At 41.8% G+C, this 16,422-nt stretch overlaps 1 protein-coding gene across 1 annotated transcript in view; it reads right to left on the reverse strand.

Annotated features, from left to right (window-relative positions):
* The window catches only part of ZDHHC13 (zDHHC palmitoyltransferase 13), a 265,540-nt gene that overhangs the window by 163,814 nt on the left and 85,304 nt on the right, over window positions 1-16,422 (reverse strand). Inside the window, exons 5-6 of the mRNA XM_078684239.1 lie at window positions 11,846-11,990; window positions 10,299-10,363 (exon numbers count right to left, since the gene is read on the reverse strand). Coding sequence (XP_078540365.1) covers window positions 10,299-10,363; window positions 11,846-11,990 — 210 coding nt within the window. The remainder of the gene's footprint in view (window positions 1-10,298; window positions 10,364-11,845; window positions 11,991-16,422) is intronic.

Raw genomic sequence — 16,422 nt, forward strand, 5'->3', positions numbered from 1 at the left:
AAATGTGTACATGTGTTTGCAAAGTTTAACAATATGAGGCTACATACAATACTCCCATAATATTCTCTAAATAGATGCAAACTTCTGCAGAAGCTTGAAAGCAAGATTGATGAACATTTCCTTTTAAAATAAAATGTTCACAAAAAAAAGGTTGCAACTAGCTGGCTGCGGTACGAAGCAAGAATACAGCTAAATATTGTCTGCATGACTCACAAAGCTCTACATTTCAAAACCCCCATATATCTGGCACAAAAGCTAGAGTTATCAGGGGGAGCCATACCCACACGAAGTGCAAGTTCACTGCTTCTGAAACCACAGATTTTCCACAAAAAGACCGAGTTACAGAGCCTTCTCTGGCATCACCCTAAAGATTTGGAACTCTCTGCCACTGGATGTCCTTCGAATCTCATCTACCGCTTCATTCAAAAAAGGAATTGAAAACAATACTAATGAACATGTTTCTACCCTGAAATGCATTGGTTCTATGGTTTTACTTACCTGCCCTCTAGTCTGATGCCCTGATTGACCACGACATTGTTGTGCAACTGTGATCTCCAGCTCTACCATGCTATTCCCATATATGTAATGATTGTTTTTCTTACAACTGTATACAACTGATACCCTCCAGAGTCATGTTCACGCTATAAAAATATAAATAAATAAATAAAAGGAACAAAACATTGGTCTAAACTACTATGACATTTTAGGTAGCATTGCTTTGAAGCATCATTTATTAAAATGTGTTGATGCATGCTCATATTCCCCAAAAATATTCCTGGTGAAAAATAAGTGCAACCAGTTTCAACAAGATAATGGGAAACATGAAAATAAACAAGCACTGGCAAAACCGATAGGGCTTATATTGGTACGGGATGGGTTGGATATTTAATTCTGCCAGCGGAATTTGAGTAATTTAGTAATTCTGTGTTGCTCATGTCACACAGAATTACTAATTAATTCCACATAGAGAGAGGCACTGCTGCCTCTTTTAGCCCTGTAAAGTACAACTGCAGTACATTGTATACCCTTCAGTGCCCTAACTTAAGTATGCAGAGGCACCGAGGGGTATACGCTACACTGTAGTGCAGTGCATACCCCTCGGTGCCCTTACATACTTATGTAAGAGCACCAAGAATTACCCACTCTATTGCAGTGCATACCCCTCAGTGCCCTTACATACTTATGTAAGGGTACCAAGGGGTATGCACTGCACATTTGAGTCACCCACTCCGCCCCTTCGTGGAAACGCACAGAGTTTTAATTTTTAATGTAATTCCGCGTACCTCCGTTGAAAGAAACTCTGCCAATTCCGCCCATCACTAATATTGGTGGTACGCCTTTAGGTTTTGCCAAAGTGTGTCTTGTTTTGATATGGTATTTGTAAAACTTTTAAGGAGCTGCCAGGCCCTCCCATTATAACAAACACTGTCAAAAAGCTATTAAATTTTTTGGGTCTCAAAAAGCACACATTGCCACAGTACTCCCTAGCACTGAACAAAAATACTTTGTGCGCCACTGCACAAAAATACTTTGTGCGCCAATATGCTCCTTGTGAAAGAGCAGAAGCCAGTCATTAGCTAGGGAGAGAGTGATGGAGTGTTAATAAAAACAAAAGGTATTGGTTAACTTCAGACCTAATTAGGCACCCAATTCTTAAAGAAAGTCACAAAACTGCACTAGCGGGATATGTCCTTGCATTAGTGCAGATTTGTAGCTTTCATGAATTGACAAGAACTTACAGAAGTAGGCCAGGAAATCGTACTCCTAGAAAATATGTGTTGACTGCTTTCTAGCACAAGCAAATATGCAGGTGTAGATTTGCTCATGGGAAAACCTCTCGAGCAATTAAAAGTTCACTTTCCCTCAAACCTTTTTTTTCCCCAACCCCGGAACAAGTTTTACTTTTGCCATTGTCTGGAGTAAATTTCTAACATTTCTCTTTATGGAAAAAGATTAAAGAAGAGCTGGTTAAAACCCCTAAAACATGTAATTTAGTAGGCTTGCACAGACTCAAAAGGCATTATGGCCCTGGAACTATTACTTAACGCCAACTCCTGCCCCAGCATGTAGATCTGCGTAAAGGTGGCAAAATAAGAGAATTGCTAGAATTCAAGCCCAACTGTAGTATGAGCCCTGGCATAATCAGAAAGGCCAATATCACAGCTTTCATATAATGGGATTGCTGCTATAATGTGTTGTTGCACTACGTGGCACCAAACACAAGTAGATTTTTTTTTAGGATAAGTAGATTTATGAAACAACTTGTCCAATGGACAAGTAGATATTGTATTAAATTCTTCACCTTTACTCGTGGCACTAAGAGCGGTGTTAGACGTTGCGCTAAGGAGCTTGAGGTGCCGTGCTTGAGAATGCAGCCCCATGAGTAGAGGTAGAGGCATTGGGTAGACATCCTCCAATGTGCCTCACAAAGTTAACTACTTCAGATCCTTGGACCCCAAAGGGCATTCCAGCGGTATCTGATGGGTTAGATTTTTTTCGCAGTCTCTCGAAGTTGATGGCGGTCATCTGTCGCAGTCCACTCTAGGGGAAATGGGAGCATGAACACTGCTGTAGCCTGTACTGTGGAAAATCTCTGCGGTCTGGTGGTACCATGCTCATTAGGTGATTTGGAATGGTGCAGATGGGTGGACATTTGAGACACATGCTTTGACTACTACTGGGATATCGTCGACTTGCCTGAGGTCTGTGACTTAGATTTGGAATGTTCATGCGAATGGCCTTATGAATGAGAGAGTACCCGCATCCCCAACCCATCTATTTCTTTTTAAGGAGGTATTGAGGTGGAGTATATATGGTGGCCCGATGTCTAATCTGGAGAGGACGGACCGGACAGAGAGCTACACGACTTCACCCGTTGACGTGAAATGGAATTGCTGAAGTTTCCATATTCAGTCTGGCCCCTGGGGGAAATTCACAATGTGAGGAATCTGCAATTAGAAGTCAATCAGAAACTATCTTATAATCTAGGTTTGGTGTAAATATATCCAAGTATTTTTAGTGTAGCAAAGAGACAAATATTTTTTGTACAGACTTGCTATTATTGCCTATTGTACATTTGTGTACGTGTGCAGAGATACATGCACAAAGATAAATACATACACTTAGGGAAAGAAACACAAGCGTTGTTTCTTGTGTACAATTTAAATGCATTTTTTTGACAGAAAAATAAAAAGAACATTTATTAAAAGAATACATTTTTGCTGGATAAAGTTGGCCAGTCAATATCAACCCAGTAAATTCATAACTAGTACCCGAGACAAGCTTCATCACAGCATCAACCCACATTTCACTATGCCTTCTTCTAATAACAGCTGCTTATGAACACCACAGACTTCTATTAACAAACTAGAATGTTTACATACAGCCGGAAAAGGAGGCTTTGGAATTATTCACTGTTTTAATCAGATAGATGCTTATGTACATGAATAGGTTTCTTGTACAAAATAATATTCCTTTCCGTATGTTATAGATTTGTAACATTCCCAAACCGTGAAAATGGTACAGTCTACAGCAGTTTTTGCTCCATTTTAAAACTGTTACATCATTGGTTTGTTTAGAAGGTTATTTATTTATGCTTTATCTTTAAATGTAGTAGTTTATAATAAAAAATGTAATTAATTTATAAACAACTCTTGTGTGTATATAAATATACACACGTCTATTGTCTATAATGTATATATAGGCTTTATTGTTTCATTATATTTAATTCACAAATAAAGATTATATTAAAGTCAGTGCTCATTCATGCAGGGAAGTGGAACTACTAACAAGAGGAAGTGAAGAAAAGAACAGGCCTTTAACAAAGCCAAAAGACTCGCCTATGCAAGATCTATTGTTTTTGTCAATTTATTTTCACCCATGTTGCACAGCAGCACGGCCACTGTGCAACACGGTTGATAATGTAAAGAAAATAACAGGCTATGACAGGGTCAACGCTGGCAGCCTCACAGGGTTTACTTTCAGCCATGCTGTATAGCAGCTGCTGAAAAATAGTTTTTTAGCTTTCGCCTAGGCAGCGCTTGCGCCGTCTCTTCAAGACATGCTGTATTTAGGATATTTGCATAAAGCTCCGCCCACTTTCCTCCTATCTTGTCCTTTGTAAATGGTGGCCTTTCATTGGTCAATAGGCTTAGTAGTCCCTCCTTAGTACCACTGTGTCTCTTCTTGCAACCTCCCATGAGGATACCCCCTGTTACATGTGTTGTTACTCCCTAGGTTTTAATTACAGCATCAAGGCACTTTTTTCATAAAAGGCTTCAGGTAAGACACACACTTGGTCCTAACCTAGGCTGGCAGTGGTTACTTTGCTCACTAGAACATTTCACATTTATGAGACCATTAATACATTTCTCTTCATCAGCTCCACACACAGTACAACCTAATCCGAAATGAAAGTAATAATTCTTTTGTCACCTTTCAAAGCTACTAATTGTATATATAGACATAGCTATTTTAATGTACTTGTAGTACTTTCTTGCATGTAATGCACTATGGGTAGGGTGGAGGTGGATTTACCATTTCTTCTGCAGGGTGCAGTACCATATGTGACCAGAAGAGGTCCACAGTGCTGTTGCCTTGCTCACTAGGGACCTCGAGGAGCAGTTTGCGGTACTGCACCTAGACATGTTGTGCTAGTGCCTTGCTCACTTGGGACCTCTAGGAGCTTCTTGTAGTACTGCACAGAGACAAGCAGTGCTGGTGCCTTGCTCACTAGGGACCTTTAGGAGCAGCTTGCGGTACTGCACCGAGACATGCAGTGCTGGTGCCTTGCTCAGTAGGGACCTCTACGAGCTGCTTGCGGTAGTGCAATGAGACATACAATGCTGGTTCCTGGCTCACTACGCAAGCATTTGCAAAGCACTAGGCTTGCATTACTGAAAGTAGGAGCTATTGGTGTTGCATTATTATTTGCAACACCAATACCTCAAACTATCAGTAAAGCAAGACCTATTGCATTGCAAATGCTTGTTTAAAAGGGCTATGATGCAGCAGGGCCGAAGGGCCGGTGTCCGCGGGTCGATAATTTATGAGGCAGGTGACACAGGACTGATAAACATACCACAGAGTGGGGACTGTGGGGGGGTCTGCTGCACCAAGAGCCAAAGATGGGGCTGACTGATAGCAAAGGAGGCTTGACGATAAAGGGTCCTTCTTGGAACAATCTTCAGTATGAATCAACCGGACAGGGGTTAAAAGGCACAATCACCCTCAAGAGAGTTGCATGTGGACGACACACTCCACCCCCACTAAATGTGCGCACAATCAAACAAACCGGAGAACGTGGGGTGTTGAGGTTCATTTTTGCACTCAATAATACATAGTCGGAGGAGCTACGCTAGCAACCAAGATGGCCGCATAGGCTCCCGGCTCCGCCGACCTCCGTCGTCTGCGGATATATCCTGAAATGAATCCTGAACTCGCGTCAGATTCCCGTGTGTCTGAACCGTTGCTGAGTCCAGGGATGCAATCCCGGAGTTTCTATCGACTAGATTGACGAAGTTACACCGTCTTCCATTTTCGGTCTACCCTAGCTTTTGAGCCGGGGCCTCGAGTACTGACCCAGCCGGGTTTCAGTTGAATAACATCGGCCGCGGGACCTATGCGGAGTCCGGTCTCACCGAAGTTAAGTTTATCCTGGTAGATCTGGATGGCGGTCTTGGGTTCCGGTTGATATTGAAAGGAGGGCGACAAGACGTGTCTGCGGCTGTAGGCGGGAGTCCAGGTCCCGGGGACCCTGCTGCCTTCCCGGGGTCTACGGGTGGGGTTCTCGCCTGCGGCGGCGGTGTAAAGATCGCTAAATCAACGTGTCGCCCGCTGTTTCCGTCTGCCCCGCTCCTGCCTGCTTCCCCGGAGTAGCCGGCCTCCGGGGTCAAAGATCTGCTTTGTCATCGGGCGAGTGGAGATGGATCGGCCGGAGTGTATGCCGTCACTGAGGACCGTAATGGCCGTCATTTGGGCTCTTCATTCGCAAACGGAGGCCATTTTCTACAAACTGGCCGCAAGGATTGAGACTGTGTGCCCGAGACCGGACTCCGACCCTGTGCTAAACCTGAAACAAACAGCATTTCCCGCGAAGCTTGGTTTAACCCGGACGGAGGACCCCGAACAGAAACGAGAACTGGTGCCATTTGTCAACGTACGAGCAAAATTGTACGAGATTGGACCTTCTGAACATTTAGCACAATCAACAGTGCCACCGCCCTTGATGGACCCATCCGCTCTTTTACTCCTGGAGACTTCCTATATTATTTTTTGGATTGACCTCCGAATGGTTGGTGGACTTCGAGACTTAACATTTTTGACCCTCACTGACTGTATTGGCTTTACTTCACTAAAACGTTTTGACTCTCCTGCTAATATGGTGGTTCTGCCGGGTGGTGTTCGTACGATGGATCGGAGGGCCAGGGCTGAGTTTGACTGTCTGGGTTCGATACAATGACTTTGTTTGATATGGGACTTGCTGCTTCTATTGCTCCGGGAGTTAGGCGCTTTTTTTTTATAACTTCACCTATCTGTTTGTTTACTTATTTTCTTTAAATCGCTATGTATGAAGGTAGGGGTTGTTTGCTTCTGACGGGGGGGGAGGGGAGTCCGGGAGCCTGTACAACATTTCCTCCTCCACCTTTTCCCTTTCTTTGGGGCTTAGTTTAGTGGGCGACAGGCACGCTGCTAGTGGGGTTAGGCCGTAGCCATCTGCAGGGGTGCAGGGTGGGGGGATGTTTTTTTTTTTGTTTTTCCTTTATTTTGTTTCTATGGCCTGTTCTTCTTTCCTTTTTTACAAGAGATGTGGCGTATTATCCTGAGTTGCTCCGTTTCTCATATTCGGGTATCAAGTATTTGATTTCCATTATCCTGATTTACGGGTGGGCTGGCTCTGACGACTTTGGCTGTTTGTGATCTGCAACGTACTGTTTTGCTCCAGTTATATACCTGTATTGTTGACTTTTAGATGCCTTTTAATTGGTATGTATTTCTTCCATCTATTTGCTCGTTCACCGCTGTAATGTGTTCTGCTGTATGATACCCGATATGGCCATTTCTCCTCTTGTTTTATTATCAATAAAAATCTATATAAAAAAAATAATAATACATAGTCTCGCCCTGCAAAGGAAAGAGTTTAATGCTTTATCTGTAATGCCTGCAGCATGGCCTTGCAAACAATGCATTAAAAACATACTACAATGCTGATTTGTGGGGAAAAGCATTACGAAAAACTGTCGGCCCGAGATTTTCTTATTCGTTGCTGTGATGGGGCGTATGTGTACAACATTGTAATGGAAACCGTGTACAGTAGAACTTGTGATGAAGGTGTTAAAGTGCTTTTGCAGAACATCTTATTAGATTTCAGATTACATTTCACATAAAATGGTAAGAACAGATATGTTGCTTTAGCAGTACACCTTGAAAGCGCACCGTGGTACAGATTAAAAATAGACATGCAAACACCGACCAGGGGCATAGATTGATCAATGACATCGGGAGGGTGTGAGATTCGCATTTCTCAATAGTTACGCTTGGTTATCTTGTTAAAACACATTATATGGGAAGCAGGACAGGAGAGGGGATCAAGGGGCACTGGAAAGCGGAGGGAGGGCAAATTGTTAGGGGCACTTAAAACACAACGTTTTGCAAATTAATCAATGTTTTATAAGGTCTTAAAAACAAATGAGTGTGTGAATGTGTTTGTTTTATCAGTGTGGGCATGTAAAAATACCAGGTGAAACCTGACAGGCACTTCATAATACCCGGCTGAAAGCACCTGTACCCAACTAATTAACAGTTTGCAGGCAGGCTGCACCAGCACAGGTGTTTTATGCACACCTACAAAAGGCAACTCGTTTGCAGTATTCTAAAGAACATTTCCACGCACACCAGGAATATGCTACATGCGCACCCACTTTATTTTTATTTAAACGTACAAAACACAATTCACAGGTTTTTGAGTTGGAGGTTAGAAGTGTATTTTCTACACGGTTTTTCAAACAGCAGCAAAACATTGGTTGTACAAAGACACCACAGTTACACAGCTATTCAGACATGCACACGCTTTATTAGCGTATGGGCTATTGCACCATTCTTTGCATGTTTATTTATGTGGAGGGCTCCCTCCTGGCTTCATCCACAGTCTTCCACTGTAGAGAGTATCGTACTGCACACACCTAGACAGCAAGTGGGTTTAAGCATGGAATCTTGTGTGTGAGTGTGACCTGATGTTCTGCAGGTACATATGGATATATGCAATCTTGAACTATTTAGGGTATTGGCGTGAACATAGGAGTTCTCTTTACCTATTCTCGGGGACTCTGGTAGGGGTGAATACACAAGCTAACTTAAGACAGAAAAGTGTGCATACATGTACTGGGCATACTGCCAGAAACCACATGCATGCAATATAGTAAGGGGAAACGTAGACATGCCCCATACCGTGAAGGTAGTTAGTGCACGGTTTAGATGTGTACAGATAGGAAGAATGGTCTAAGCTCACGGTGGTTTGTATGCACTCATAAATGAATGTGGACTGTAAGAGTGCTCATATAAAGTGTTCCAGTACAGTCAGAGTCGAGTTTGCACTAGATCAAGATGTAAAAAGTAATAATTAAACAGAACCTCAATCACAGTGCGAGCAGCGGATGGACACTTATTAAGCCTAATCGATGTGTACTTGGTCCATGTGCCACAAAGAGCATGCAGTGCTGAATTAGAAGGCAGCAAAGAAGAGTGATAATGATCCCAACAAATGGGAAGTAATGGGTGGGGACTAGAAGCACCGGTTTAGAGGTTTCTTGCGCATGTGTGCTGCCTGCATGCCTGCTCAACCAAAAAAGAAAAAGAAAACAAAATGTCCAAACAACATAATCCATTGGAGTGCACATCTATTAATTTTAAATGTGAGCTCTTTCTGAAAATAGCTCCCTGCATCTCACGTAAATAGAAAATTAAAAACCTTGAATGTCTACCAAACTATTACGATTTTAAAATCTAGAAGGTGTTAAGCAGCAGAGAAGATGGATAGCCCAAGTAAACAGCTGAAGAAAGGGAAGGCTAACGTAAGGTAGGGGTCGCTCTTTAAATATATATTTTTTAAAATTATGCCTTAAACGACTAAAAAGCCTACCAATTGACTCACATTATTCTTTAAATCAGCTGGTTTCATGTTTGCATTACAGCTCAATGCTCATTTAATTCAGCATGCTACACACAAAATGTTTTAAAAGTTAACATTCCAATAAAATGACGTTCAAGAGTCCTCACTTTTGTCTTGAATGTCAGAACTGTAGGTGTTAATGAAAGCTCTTTGGTGCTACAGTAGATCACTGGGGAGTTAAGTGACGGACTGTTGCTGGTATTTTAAGTACATATTTCACTCAGCATGCAAGACTTTTTTCTGATATGCATTAGAAAGAGGTTTGAAAAATGATAGAAAGAAGTGTTCCCATGTTTGCTTTTTATAGAACTAACCATAATATCTATGACAAAGTAAAAACCCTTCTGCTTCCCATTTACTGCAGTCTGCTCTGTAGGAAATCCTTTCAGGTCTAAGGTCTACAGCTCTGACTCCAACAACATGGCACTGAGGAGTGTCTCACTGTCTTGATTACAGACTGCTCGTGTTCATTAAAACTCATTGGTGAAGCTGAAGTAGACCACTGGGGAAATCAACTAACAGCCACTGGTGTAGCTATTCAAACATATCAGGCTTTTTTATCAAATGGAATTCACAACAATACCTAAAACTAGTATGACACCACCAATAAATAATTTAGATTGTGACTACAATTTATTATCACCCTTTGTATTTGTTCCTATTCGTGGCCCTCAAAACCAGGCATTCACTACAATTCATTTCAATGGGGCAAAATTCACAGGTCCTTATAACCAAAACAAATCCAGTAGGTATGCTACTTGTAACGTTCCACCTAAGTAGTCTGATGAAAATCACAAACAATGTTGTGAATTTCACCTCAGATTTTAAAGAGTATGATTTACAATAGCAATGTTATTCAAGTGAGAGGGCATTCCCAAGTAGTTATTGGCCGCTTTGGAGTAGGGCATCCAGCTTCATCTTTCGACCCTCCCCTTTAGATGAAATTGATTAATTAAAGTACAAGCCTTCATGACTCCCATAAAGTTCAGTTGGAAAAAAATACATATCTGTTCATTGCTTTAAAGAGTCAGTAGACCAACAAGCTTTCTTTCCTTCCTGCCAGATAGAATAAATGTCATTATCTACAAATGGTTACTCTGAAAAGCAAATATGGATCATAAGTATTACAAACCCAATGATTTGTTTTGCAGCCAGCATTAGAGGTGTTCTTCCATGTAAATCGGGTGTATCGATGCTCTGGAGGGAAAATGAATTAATTATTAGTTGATTTATTACATACGTCTGTGAAGTACAATTATTATATCTCAGTCATTCCTATAATACACACAGGGAATGAAAGTAACAAATCAGAAGAACAGGGTTTGCGATACAATTTTTCCCTTCAGGTGAGCACAGACAGAAATACAGCAGTTAATGCTTGCGTCACCTGATTAATAAAATATTTTCACTCATACTTCACCACAGCAAGAAATAACTAAAAACTTATTTTTGATTCTTGTTTGATTTCCATTTTAGCTGTTTTGGCATAAATGGAATTTTTATCATAGCTTTTTGTTACTAATTACTTTAGGCAAAAGTAATAACAAAATGTGTTTTTAATAATATATATCATATCGAGCACAGCAAAGTAGAATGATATATACCTGTATAAAATTGAACGGCACCGGTACAATCATTGTAGTGGAACACCTAATCTGTTAACATATTCCCACCAGCACATTTCCTCTGAAAGGGTCAAGTTCAGAAAAGGGTTGGTGAATGGCTGCAACATACTGCATGCTTCAGTGTGATTTTCAGCAATCAGACATCCTTACTCGTGCTCCCGATTGACAATTGCTTCTTCATGGCTCAGCATGCCATAGCCACACCAAGGAACCTTCTGCGCTCAACCACTGGTCATAACCATGAAAGTGTGACCAACATTGCAAGAGAATAGCACAACTGAGTCACTGACAGCTGCCTGGCGCTGTAACTTTTTAGAGAACGGTAACATAATGAATGAATGAGTTAATTTTGTAAAGCGCACAATACCCGTAGGTGTCTTAGCGCTGAGCGGATCAAAGACGGAAAAGGGCAGAGACCAAGGAAATAAGTCAACAGACACTAGTGTTCAGTCGGTGGAAAAAGCCAGGTCTTTAGCTGCTTTCTAAACAGCTGTGTTGGTACCGAAGCAGCAGCATAACCAGATAAATGATCTTAGTTTTGTAAACACATCCTACGTATGATTGATTAATAGTGAAGAACAAGCAGAAAAAATATGCATGTTCATATTCTGTTCATGTTGTAGAGGACAGTCCTGGTTCCTAGTCATTCAAACATTAGAGAAGTAAGGAGGTCTGCTTGCACAAGATACATTAGAACAGCCAGGGTCTACAAGGTTCTCAATAGGATGAATGGTAGCATTTATATATTTAAACTTAGATTCTCTCTACCTTGAGTGTCTGTCTTTACTTCTAAACACCTTGTGAACATTAAAAACGTAGGCATGTTCATGAAGTTTCTAAACAAAAACTCTTCGAGAAAAATCTTCAAAAACTGGCCTGCATGTTAAAAGCCCAACAAACTAGGCTTATTTTGCTGAATTATGCAGCAGGAATGTAGCCACTTTCTTCAGTGTTATTTCTTAATTTGCTGAGAATAAATTTGCATGCCAAATACATTACAAAGCATAATCAATACATAAAAATACATGCTTAAATGTTGAGACATAAAATATACCTGGCCCTTTGATATGAAATATGCAATCACAGGGATGTGCTGAAATAGTACTGCAAGATGTATGCCGCTGTAACCTTCGCCATCAATAAGAGTGGAGTCTGCCCCATACTGAAGCAGCAGTATTATCATTTGGAGATGTCCTTGTCTAAAAGAAATAAGAAAAAACAATTGTCCTCCATCACAAGGCGTTTACATTATTGGACAGCAACCTTATCTTGAAACGGAAACCTAACTACTCTAACAATACATATGCCCCCATCAAATCTCCCCTGGAATTGAGTGTGTGAAATAATCCTTGAAAGCATCTATATTAGATAAGTGTAAAACGAAATGAGATAAATCTACAACCCAAATGTTACCCAATACCACCTTTACTTGCAATATTTCGTCATAGTCATCTCCTAGACACAACACACTGCTGCACAGAGCATTAGTGCCCAAATTGGCTACAACTGGAGCTGGAACAGTAGATAAGCCAGGTTGAGCTAACAGTGAGTTTGGCAATGGTCAGGTTTCAAACTCTGAGGGAGGAAAAATTAAAGGCAGGAAAACGTTTCTGAAAAAGTTGAAGAAACAGAGAGAGAAGGCTGGAGAAATTGAAGATTAAATTATAATATCAGAGGGCCAGAGGTATAATGCACAAAAGGTGAAATTAAAACCGCATCTTTACCCTTTTTCAAAGAGTAAGCTATCCTTTGTCCACTTACACAGCAATTAGCGACACTCACCCATCAGATTATTGAATAATTGTCCCTCTCAGTCCCGTCTCATGGGCAAAATGCTGGGGAGGTGAAGAACCATACTCCAGTGAATTAGCCAGTCTGGCCAACATTTCGGCCTATACTGATAGATCTTCTACTACTTTTGGGTCTTCCTAGTAGCCTTCATATAGACTTCAATAGCTAAATCCCATTCAATATAATCTTCCCTCCAATCCATCTCTATTGGACTATGCAGGCATAGCCACCGAATGGCGATACACTGTCTCACCAGAACCAATCCCAAGCTTACAAACGTACACATCATTTTCCCTTATTTAATGTTGGAATTATAGTACGCACTGTTTAAGAGACAGTTCAAGTTTACTACCTGTACTCCCATGGAGGCGGTCTACTACCTTCCTCCTACTTATTGCCTTCCTACATCTATCTTCTGCTAGCCTGCATGTCCATGTCATGTGAATGAAGGAGCACAATCTCGCCTCACGTCTCAGACAATCCAAGCATCTCCCAGGATATATTTTCTTAATCTTTTGAGGCACCATGTCTGTGCAATGTAAGTAGAAGGATTTGGTTGCCTTGAATCTTGCATTACCCGAAATTTGTTTAACTTGAATTCAGGCCATTGCTCTTTCTTTGTATGTGATGAGGCCCTTCAAATCTTTCTGCCATTTCTGTCTTACCTTTAGAGGATTTTTTTCTCCTGTCTGTGCCTTCAGTGTTCCGTACAGTTTGTACACCAGTCTGCGCCCCCTCCAAATCCACAAAAGTCAGCAAAATAAACAAGTGATCAGGTACCCCATGGAATCTCATCCAAATATCCCTGGCAGAGTTTACCAACCTGCTGTAAGCACAGACTCTGACCAACTCCAAATGCCTCATGTGCCTGTGCGTATGTAATAAAGGAACAGATTCAGTACATTTCCCTTCGCACTGTAAGGTCACTGCCTACCCATCAATATGGATGTAACAGCCATATTTATTTTTTACTGACCAGGAAATAGGGGTTGCCACAGGACTCTGGCCACAGTTATTTCCCAGGCAATTCCTGTCAGTCAGTGTGTGAGTAGTGGGTCAGGATGGTTCTCCCCTTCTTGGGCAAGATCACCAGTGTCTCAACTCCTTAAGTACCTTGCAGCAACTACTTTGCAGTTATGCCAGTCTTGCATCCAGCTGGTGACATGTTGTAACTTGGACGCAATATAATATAATTCCAGGTCAGTCAGTCCAAGACTGCATTCTGAGAAGTCTTATTTCAAAGTGTCCAAACATACTTGACTCCTCTTTCCCGCCAGCACCAGGCATTTGTCAAATTCTAAAGGTTGCTCCAGACAAAGCACTTAAGAAATTCTGCAAAACAGACCAAACAGCTGGAGAGGAAGACCATTCTCGCCAATGCTATTCTCCCAAAAACAGCGAGAGAAGCCAAGTGTTCCATTATCTGAAAAATCCAGTGACACCCTCAAATACTCTCTCCATATTATGCTAATAGTTGTTTTCCCCCAGGAGGCAGGGGAAAGGCCAAGGTCCTTTGTACTTGTTCCACTGCAAAAACACCTCAACAGTTCTTCGGGGCTTAAAGGGTCAATAATATACTTCTTCAGGAACATCTCCTGTTCAGTTCCCTCCTCTTTCTCCAAAACCCCACAAAGCCTAAGTTGTTTTTCGCATCCTCTGTCTTAAGCTCAAACAGGTGGAACAGCTCCAGTAGCATTTTGATTTCAGTGTTCTTCAGACTGGTTACCTCTGACTTCAGCTCAGTCACTAATTTCTCTGTTTACCATGTTCTTTAACCGACTTTGTGAAGGTCTTCTGGGAATTACGTTGACCTCAGTGGAGATGGTGTCAATCTAATTTTCTAGCACGTCTTGGAGATTCAATTGCTGTTGCTAACTTAAGTGCAGCCGAGGGATCCATTTCTGAAGATGTTATGGCCCAATATTGTGAGTTCAAACGGTAGTCCTCCAATCACCCCCATCTCCAAGCCTTGGACTACAACATGTGGGCCATGAGACTACCCGCCCACTACGACAGGCTCCCAGGCCAGTCTCCTCTACCCTATGCACCGCCGAGATCTTCCAGGTACGGGACCTGAACCGCCCCTTGGACTATCTGTCCACATCAGTGGGGTCTTGTTCACCACAGTAATGCTATCCCTCTTTTAGCGATGCTTTATTCAGTGGTCTGGCTTCACCCCAACATCATCTCCTCAGACGCAGAGTATGCAGCAAACTTCCATGGATGTACAAGCCATGAGACACCTTTGCAAGAGGCCGGGCAGTGTTGTCCCCACTCGGAGCTCCCAGCTGTGTTGTGGATTCCTAGGCACATCACATAACTAAAAAAGCAGCAAAGGTGTGGAACGCTTCCTCATATTTTCTGTGTCAAAAAATCTCTTGAGGTGCCTGAATGCTTAATAAGCAGCAGTGCATTTTGGCTGCATTCCCACCCGGAAAAGTCAAGATTTAAGGAGCAACAGAGCCCATCTTTGCAACATGGAAACCATTTAATCCTTTTCCTCAGAAGATTCTGCAGTAAGACTGACAGCGCTCAGAGGCAAACTTTAACTGCTGGATGGGATAAACAGCTGCTCTGTTGGGTCCTAGTAAAGAGGTACATTGTTAACTCCTTTAAAATTGTCCCTTTACCAGGAGCTACACGACTGCCCTAAACTGCTGTAGATATTGTATTTTTGGTACAAAGAAAGTTCAATATGTAGAATTAATGTGTGAGATGTCCTGCTGTAGTTATAGAAGCATGAGACAAGACGGAACACAATTCCAAAGACTATCCACAGGCAATGAATATATTTTAGTAAAATTCATTGCACATTTTATTGGAGGCGCTCAGCCAAGCTTGCAGGAGTTGGGAATACTGCATGCAAGTAGAGGAGGCACAGAAGCATTGCCAATGCATCCATTGCACACTAATAATTTAGGTTACGTCAGTTAGGCAGCATGTGAATCATTCAACATTACATCGTCTACACCGCAATCCTTGCCTCATCCTCACCCCACCTCTTACTTGCTTTTAACCATGCACTCTCATCACTTTAACTCCATCATACTCCCAACTCACCTCAAGCACACTCACTCCACACCTCAGGCTTACTTTTACCTCAACTCAAATTCAACTACACATCTCATTATCACTCTTCATCACATACTAGCACTCAACCTCCCTCTTACTGCATTTTCACTTCAAGCCCAACCTTTCTCAACTTCACATCTTTTTCCATGTAGCTTTAACTTCATGTAAATTTCAGCCTCTTTTCACCACCTTAATACAAACTAGGCAACCTCACCTTTCCAGGCCCTCCTTTTAATCTCAACCTCCTCTACACTCACCATGGCACCACCCTGTTTTCTCTCTCTATCCCATCTTACCTTCCTTCTCTTTACTCAACCCACTTGTATTTGTGCATGTTAATGTTAACAGATTGACACTGTTTTGTGTCAACAGTTCAAAGTTAAGTTTGCCTTTCATATTTTCGTTGCCAAGCAAGTTCCCCTTGGGATGCCTGGCTTGATATCTTTCTGCTTTGAACTATTCAACTGTGGTTTGTTCACTTCAGACAAATAACCCTAACCTTTCAAAATAGCAATTTCAGCATCAGAGACTATTTCAAGTGTGTGTTGGGATATGCATCTGCTAATCCTAATTTTAATATCGGCTGTGGAGTCACACTAACCTATCATACACGCAAAGGCCTAGCCATGACAATACAAAATCCAGAACCAAGTGTGCCTTCAATAGTGGACAGAGAACTACTGTCCTTGTCCTGGGTTTAACACATTAAGCGGTGACGACAGTTTTTGTGATCTTCTAGATGACCAAAGCTCTCTATCTGTGCCACTG

The sequence above is a fragment of the Lissotriton helveticus genome, chromosome 3_2 (assembly GCF_964261635.1).
Source record: "Lissotriton helveticus chromosome 3_2, aLisHel1.1, whole genome shotgun sequence".
In the NCBI taxonomy this organism is placed as follows: domain Eukaryota; kingdom Metazoa; phylum Chordata; class Amphibia; order Caudata; family Salamandridae; genus Lissotriton; species Lissotriton helveticus.